We start from the raw sequence: 8017 nt of genomic DNA, 5'->3' as shown, positions 1-8017 counted from the left end.
GGAAGTTTCAATGTTAATGAAATTTAGATATTTAGATTTGATTGAAATATTGTCATTGTCCTTTCATACAGTCTATCTGCGTATATCAACTGTGTGAAATGCCCTGATGTGGCCAATACACCCTCTAGACAATAATATTCACAGTATGAACATAGTTGTTGACAGAGGAGATCATCAATTCAGCAGCACTGATCTTGTTCAACCAGCACAGCCACTAACCAATAAGTCAGTCAGATGGTCAACAGAATGACAGATGTTCAGTCCACAAACTTCAGCAACATAGAAACCAATGAGAGATTATACTGTATGCGACTTAAACAATAAACAATTAAACATAAAAAAATATACAATTTGACTGGACTGCATCCTTTTTTATTGTGTGACAATTTGTATTAAATTGTTTTAAGTTATGTGTGTGTTCGTGTCGACAAATAATTGTATAAGTTGTGGTCAAAATCACTTTCATATTTTATTTCATTTGGTTTGACAACTTTTCTTGATTTCTCACTGATCAGTAAGTGGAGAGAAATGTAGACATGCATTTAAATTGAGGGCAAAATGTGCCCCAGTTAACTTACAAGCTTTGTAATGTCAACTGTAAGAGTACTATTTTGCTTAAGTAAAGTACCACAATGTAAAAAAATATTCCTATGGGCCATTTTAAGGCTCACAAAATAAGTCTGAGGGAGTGAGATCTTAAATATGGTAGAAAAGCAGAAAGTTTAAAGTTCTTGGACCCTCTGACAGTTACTTGGAAATGGAACCAAAAGTTAAGATGGGATGCTTCTCTGTCGTGGAACATCTAACAACTCACAAATATCTAGAACCTGTGATGAGGAGCTTCAAGTAGACACTGCTCTTTTATAAAGGGACACAAGCCCAAAAGGCTGGGAGCCACTGGTTTAATCTTTAACAACACATTTTCTTTTGTAAGATTATCATGTGTTATTTCATTGAAATTGTAACAAGTGTTTGCATCTGTAGAATTAAAGTTACAATATTTGTACTCGCATTATGTGAATCTTTGGCAGACTGTATTTCTCTCCATCTTCAGAATGTTTGCGCTGTTAGTCAACGCAGCGGGCAGAGTGCTCCACGTTACATTCTCGCGAGATTTCCCGCGAGGCAGCGCACAGCTGCTCTGGCGTGGTGTGGACCCGTGTGCATGCTAAGCTGATGCTAACCAACATCTAACTTTGCTGACCTCCATATAATATTTTCTGCTAACGTTGGCTGTACAGAGGAATCTCCGTCACAATGAGTATACTCGTCAAAATATCAGAGATCGAAAGTGAGGTAAGATAGACAGCCGGCTGTCTAACCCAGTGAATCAGTCACGTTGTAGCTGCATGCTAACTGCTAGCTAGCAACTAGCGTTAGCAGTCAGCGTTATTAGCCTAACTCCTACAGCTGGGACACGTATTACAGCTAATATTTCGGGCCCACAGTTTATTGACAGGTTACAATGTTTATTGAAAAGTTGCCTTTCGGGCTCATTCGACTTAACTTTTATTAATCAGACGTTGGAGGAGTTCCTATACCATCAAGTTAGGCCAGTTAGTTAGCCTATGCTAACCATTTATTGTAGCCCACGAAACAACCAAACTGAATCCTAAATTATCTTAACATGAAAGAAAACAAAGGTTTCTTTTCGAGGTGTCAGTGTGTGTTTCCTCCCATTAAAAGGGGCTTTAAAGAGTTAGAGTAACGTTATCTAACTTGAAAACAAACTTATGGAGGTTATTTTCGGCATTTGAATGCTTAAACGGTTTGAAAATAGCCCTGGACACGAACTTTAGTCTGGTGCTGTCTTCAAATGGCGCAAGGCTTTGACACATAGAGGCCAGGTTAAAGAAAACAGCCCATTAAAACAGATTCCCATAGTTTGTAGTTATCATCTTATATCCTACAAGTGAGTTACTTTAACTTTTAAGTAACTAACTAGCTGGCAGGATATACAGTTTAACATGTTAAAGGTATGGGTTCACTCTTGTGTTTGTTTTACAACAAAAGTCAGGTTTCCATATGAACACTGGAACTGTTCTGTTCATATTGTATTGAATCCTCCATGTGGCCATTAAAAGGTCTCTTCCTAATGCACTAACAATGTAAGTGATGGGGGGGCCACATCTACAGCCTCCTTTCTGGAAAGACATATATTACAACGTTTCGCTTATCACAAGCTGATGATTTTCTCTAATTGTGTCATGTTTAGTTCTACCTGGCGGCATACAGTAAACACTGTCTTAAAATGCTGCTGCTCACTGGTTACTACAAGAAGTCATGTAAAGAATAAGACCTCAAACTGTGTTGTTTCTGTTAATCGTAGATGGCCAGGACGCAGAGGAACAAGGCCACAGCTCACCACTTGGGTCTGCTCAAAGCTCGTCTTGCCAAACTCAGGAGGGAACTCATCACACCGAAAGGAGGCGGTGGTGGTGCAGCAGGAGACGGTATGATCCCAATTTCTAAAAGCGTTTCTACTCTTTCCTAGGTATGATTACAAAAAAAATAATTTTCTATCATCTAAAGCATCATTGTGGATATTGTTTTAGGTTTTGATGTTGCAAAAACTGGTGATGCTCGTATTGGCTTCGTCGGTTTTCCTTCAGTGGGAAAGTCCACCTTACTAAGTAACCTTGCAGGCGTGTACTCTGAGGTTGCCGCCTACGAGTTCACCACTCTTACGACGGTACCGGGGGTCATTCGCTACAAAGGGGCCAAAATTCAGGTACAAGAACGTCTTGCTTGTCCCAGTACCTGCAGCAGTGTTTCCAGTGGGTTGCTTGTTTTAATCTCTTGCGTCTTCCCTCCAAGCTTCTGGATCTCCCTGGAATCATTGAGGGTGCCAAGGATGGCAAAGGCAGAGGCAGACAGGTCATCGCAGGTAAAGATGTGATCTGTGTGGTTTCTGCTTAGACAGGTTTTCATTGACTAAATAGAAGAGAAACAGAGGATGATACCACTACATCGATATTGTGCATTCATGTGCCACTTGATGAGACACTTTTCACTTTTTTCATTACTGTGTGCAAGAGGTAAAATAAAACTTCATAAAGAGTGAAACGTGATGTTTAGAGGCCAATTTAAACACATTTATTTCCACCCAACGTTGTTTTTTCTACAATAGGGCACACACTTGCCTTAACAAAGTTTTAAATATAATTGTACACTGTGACAAACGCATTTAAATGCGTTTTCTGTATCTGTAAGTTGTTGCAGGTACATACTCTATCTACTACAGAAACTATGTGATTTCCTTCATCCACTTTGCTCTAACCACTGTCTGCTTCTCCCTCTTCCCTTCTGTTTTAGTGGCTCGAACTTGCAACCTAATCCTGATAGTGCTCGATGTGTTGAAGCCTCTTGGTCATAAGAAGCTAATAGAACATGAGCTGGAGGGCTTCGGCATCCGACTTAACAAGGAGCCACCCAACATTGGCTTCAAGAGGAAGGACAAAGGAGGCATCAACTTCACCGCGACCGTATGTCTCACACAGAAATGCAGACGTTCTCAATTTTCACCTCTAAGGAGTCACTGAAATGTTGGATTAGTGTTACTGATCTGCAGAATGAAATGCAGACAATTTACATAGGATGTGTATCACAAACACTGAAACACTTTTCAATGCCGCCCTCTGGTGGCCATGTATGAGATTACACGTCACTAAGTAGCTCCTACACGTTTACTCTCCGGACATTATGCATATATATATATCAGTATTTATTCTGTATTTGGTGAACACTATGATTACCTTTGGCTCATCACTTTACTGATGGATTTTCGTTACACTGCACTTGAAGCATTAGTCAACTGTCTCGATGCCTTCTGTTGATTCCCATCATGCCTTTCATCCCCTCTCTTTAGTGTGCACAAACCGAGCTAGATGGCGATACTGTTAAGAGTATCCTGGCAGAGTACAAGATCCACAACGCCGACATCACTCTGCGCAGTGACTCCACAGCTGATGACCTCATTGATGTGGTGGAGGGGAATCGGTAAGCTGCTGAAGTGCCAGAATGGCCCCCTCCTTAGTCATTCTCAGTGGGTGTGGCCAGTTGGAATCTTAAATCTCCATTTCCACGACACGACAATGCTATTCATGGGTTCAAACCACACTTAAAATTTCAGACCGCGTACCATTTTTCATACGTGTGTGTAATGTATAAAGTTTAGTTTAGCAATGTCTTCTCTTACTTAAAAAACTATGGGATAACTGTTCCTCAATGGTAATTGGATATAAAAATGTGTTAAAATCAAGTATATGGACAATGTGGGGTGGGGCATGTGTAGTGGGTCGACGTCTGTGCTGCGTTGTATGTTGGAAAAGGACTTCGCTTCCCTGGACTGTCTTGTCTGCATTTAATTGCGCGGCACCAGGCACGGCAACAGCGTATATAACCTCCCTGCAATTGTAATGGGAAGCATTCACAGGGCCCCTTCTGCATAAATGCTCTCTGTGCATCCCCAGGGAAAAGGGAGGGCATACTCACTCTGATTCTAAAAGAAACAAATAACCAACATATATTCTTTCTGTAAAATATTACAACATAAATTAGCCATGCAATAACCCACACACCTGCAGTGCTATAGTAACAAATCATTCGCAGGGTGTCTTTTGCATTAACGCTCTCTGTGTAACACCATGAACGGAGTCGTGAAACGCTCAGAAGGGTCTCAGCAGTACAAGCTACACAGCACTCCTGCCGCACGCGTTCTCTTCTAATTATCAGTTTCACGCAGTTAAAGCAGACATGAAGCTGTGAATTCACTTCAGACTAAATAGTTTGCTCTCAATGCAGACATTTCATGGGCAGCAACCACTTACAGTCTCTCGTCCACAGGGTCTACCTCCCGTGCATTTATGTGCTCAACAAAATCGACCAGATCTCCATCGAGGAGCTCGACATCATCTACAAGGTGCCCCACTGTGTGCCCATCTCAGCCCACCACCGCTGGAACTTCGATGACCTGCTGGAGAGGATGTGGGACTACCTACAGCTTGTGCGCATGTAAGCGTTCTGTACACAGTCCCCACTAGGGAGTGTGACTGCAGGGGGAAAGGGTTGGGCATTTAAATGGTGCAGAGCGAGGAATCTACTGTATGTGAAATTTAATTTGGTTGGTTTTAGACTGTAAGATTTGACGGAGATCATGTGTTCATTTGCAGCTACACCAAACCCAAAGGCCAGCTTCCTGATTACACTTCTCCTGTTGTTCTCCCTGACGGACATACTGCAGTCGAGGATTTCTGCTTAAAGATTCACAAGAACCTCATGAAAGAACTGAAGTAGTGAGTATTTGCTTAATTCTTTCCCTTCTTTAAGGTTTCTTTTCTTTTAGCGCACAGATTTGATCATGTGTGCAAACTTGAACACTCTTCCCTACAGGATGATGTTTTTCCTTCATCCTTTTATTATTAAATTTTCATGTTTTAATTTAACAGGTGGTGTTATTCAGTACATCAGAATAAAGTGTGTATATATATGTATTATCTGCTTCATGACAAGCGTTCCTTACTACGGGATAAAACAACACAGTCGCTTTAATCACAGCCATTGCCCTCTTTACAATGAGATGCAGCAGATAAGCATTCATTTGAGTCTGGATCTGAGATGATGTGTCGCACCACCCTCTCTAAATGGGAGAGCTTAGATCGTCAATCTCATCGCTATGTTAGTGCTGCTGAGCATTACCCGTCCTCGAGGGAATTAATGGGTCAAACGGTGACACACACAATTATTAAGCCTTTGTAACTAAAGGATGTCATTGTACCCTGTAGGTTACTTTATCGTGCAGAACCATTGTTGCTGTAGCAAAGGAGGAATAATGGGGAGGTCATTCATCTCAATGGGGCCTTCCTGACTAAACACACTATTATATTTATATTCATCCTGTGTGTATACATTATTTTCTGGTGTAGTTAATGTGCGGATCACCACACGATGAGCTCTGTCATCCTTTTTTACGGTTCTATAAGGTGGTTTAAAGTTACGAAAATCATTTATGAACATTAATTTCAATATGTTGTCTTTCAGCGCACTCGTGTGGGGAGCATCTGTGAAACACAACCCTCAAAAGGTGGGAAAGGACCACGTGATGGAGGATGAAGATGTTATCCAGCTGGTGAAAAAGTAGAGCGTCGTAGTCGACCGCATGGCCCGTGTTCAGTACAGTTGCTCAGTAAGAATCACCAAACGTGTCCACGAGAGCATCTGTGTCACGCCATTCCCAGTTCTGTGCTGTAATTTAAGAACAAGATGACATGAATGCAAGTGTCTCATTTAAAAGAACCCACAGTTCTTAACACCACGAATAGTTCATATTGAATATTGGTTACGGCTTGCATTGAAATAAAACAATAAAAACATGGAATCACGGAATTATGCGTTTTTCATTCTTGTGCAACAGTTACCTTATTTTTATCCAGCTTTTTAAATTACAACACGTCACACAAACCTCCAGTTTTATTTAACTTTTTTGTCTATCTTTCCTTCATCGGGGTGGATTCAACGTTAACATGTATGTGTCAAGTGTAGCCGGGCACAGGTTTTCTCTCTTTTTAAATCAGGATGATCTAATGTGGTACTTCTGAAGAGCATCACAGAAATGTTGCCTCGTTAAATCCTGTAACACGCCACACAGTCTCCTTCAGAAACACACCAGCACTAAGCAACAACGGCGTAACTGCGACCATGTCAGTCTGGCTCAGAGAAGTCATTTGAAAGCCCTGTCCAGCTAAACGATTTATGTGACATTGATGATGAAGGCAGTTATTCAGACTGGTGGGCCACCTCCCCCTCTCTGGAAGGGGACCGCCACTCCGGTTAATCAGTTCATTCACTCAGACGCAGTCTGGGGATATCACACGCCAGCTGTTCACAACTAACGAGACTCCACAGAACCGAATAAAGAGCATTTCATCAGAGCTGGGAGCACTTCTAGTAGTTTGCAGTATCTGATGTCGATATGGGCAACCGGCATGAGGTGTGGCGGCCATTTTGTGTCCGAGCGCCCCTCATACTCGCCAGTGACTCAATGGATTGCGCCAGTGCATACGTGAGATTGTGGTTTAATATAGAAAGATTAAAATTTGAAAAATGAAGACGACACTTTATTGAACTCGACAATAAAAATGCATTCAATTCAGCTGAGCTTTCCCAGAGCTGTATGAGCTTGTTTCATTATGCTGCAAAGACGTGGTTCTGGCCTTTATTTTAGCTTTTTTTAAATAAACTGGCCTTTACATTTCATCTAATATTTCATAAAATGTATAAAACAGGAAAGGATAGGTGTGTAAAGATGTTCAAAAAAATTACTTTAGAGCTGTACAAAATATTCAAAATACAAAACTAACTTTAATCTTTATGTATCTACCAAAATATATTATAGCTAGGCCCACAATGTGCAATAGCAAATAAAAAAATATCTCAGTCGATCCCTAATGAATTGAATCCACTCTGCGGTCGAGGAGAAAAACTGCTTTGCAAGACCACAAAAATAATATTTCTACGCTCTCATACAAGAAGCCATTTAATTGTCAGAAGGTCTATTGTCTATTAATTACTGGTTACACCCGTTGACACTGTCTGATTCTGAACAATGTTAATCTTGAGAGGTTCACAAAGATGTAGATATGCAACAGGACTCCGGTTCATCGACATGTAAGAAGCCATACAGCTCACTACGCTGTAACGGTCAATGAGGATGCTGTCGAGCGTTTTTTACGTTATAGACTACAGTTCTTACTGAGAAAATAGCTACTTTTGTAGGAAAAGCTGCAGTGGTTGAGGTTATTGCATGCCTGTCCTGCAGCAGCAGGATCAACCCTCCTCAGACCCCCCCCCCCCCCCTTTTTTTTCCCCCTGTAAATTATAGCAGCACTTTAGCTAATGAAAGAGTTGAAGACCGGGCACTAATAAAAGCCATTAAGTGAATAAAGCACTTCCCCTCTAACAAAATTAAAGAATCTACCCATTTGGAGCGGGAGGACTTTGTATTAATATTTATGAAATG

General features: G+C 41.1%; 1 protein-coding gene across 1 annotated transcript; it reads left to right on the top strand.

Annotated features, from left to right (window-relative positions):
- Positions 1-1124: 1124 nt before the first annotated feature.
- On the top strand, positions 1125-6384 carry drg1 (developmentally regulated GTP binding protein 1). The gene is made up of 9 exons (XM_076089496.1): positions 1125-1296; positions 2330-2453; positions 2556-2731; positions 2818-2887; positions 3316-3485; positions 3869-3999; positions 4846-5013; positions 5172-5294; positions 6040-6384. The coding sequence occupies exons 1-9, from the start codon at positions 1258-1260 to the stop codon at positions 6137-6139; spliced, it is 1101 nt and encodes a 366-aa protein (XP_075945611.1). The 5' UTR covers positions 1125-1257; the 3' UTR covers positions 6140-6384.
- Positions 6385-8017: the final 1633 nt, after the last annotated feature.

The sequence above is a fragment of the Anarhichas minor genome, unplaced genomic scaffold, assembly GCF_050575085.1.
Source record: "Anarhichas minor isolate MPS153535 unplaced genomic scaffold, ASM5057508v1 ptg000002l, whole genome shotgun sequence".
Lineage (NCBI taxonomy): Eukaryota > Metazoa > Chordata > Actinopteri > Perciformes > Anarhichadidae > Anarhichas > Anarhichas minor.
Note: the sequence above shows the minus strand (reverse complement) of the source record. Positions and strands in the feature narration are given on the sequence as shown.

Excerpts from the sequence above, each read along its gene's own strand:
- drg1 (XM_076089496.1), top strand. The coding sequence starts at position 1,258 with ATGAGTATACTCGTCAAAATATCAGAGATCGAAAGTGAG. Across the intron at positions 2,454-2,555 it reads TGGTGGTGCAGCAGGAGACG|GTTTTGATGTTGCAAAAACT; the intron begins GTATGATCCCAA and ends ATATTGTTTTAG. Across the intron at positions 2,888-3,315 it reads AGGCAGACAGGTCATCGCAG|TGGCTCGAACTTGCAACCTA; the intron begins GTAAAGATGTGA and ends CTTCTGTTTTAG.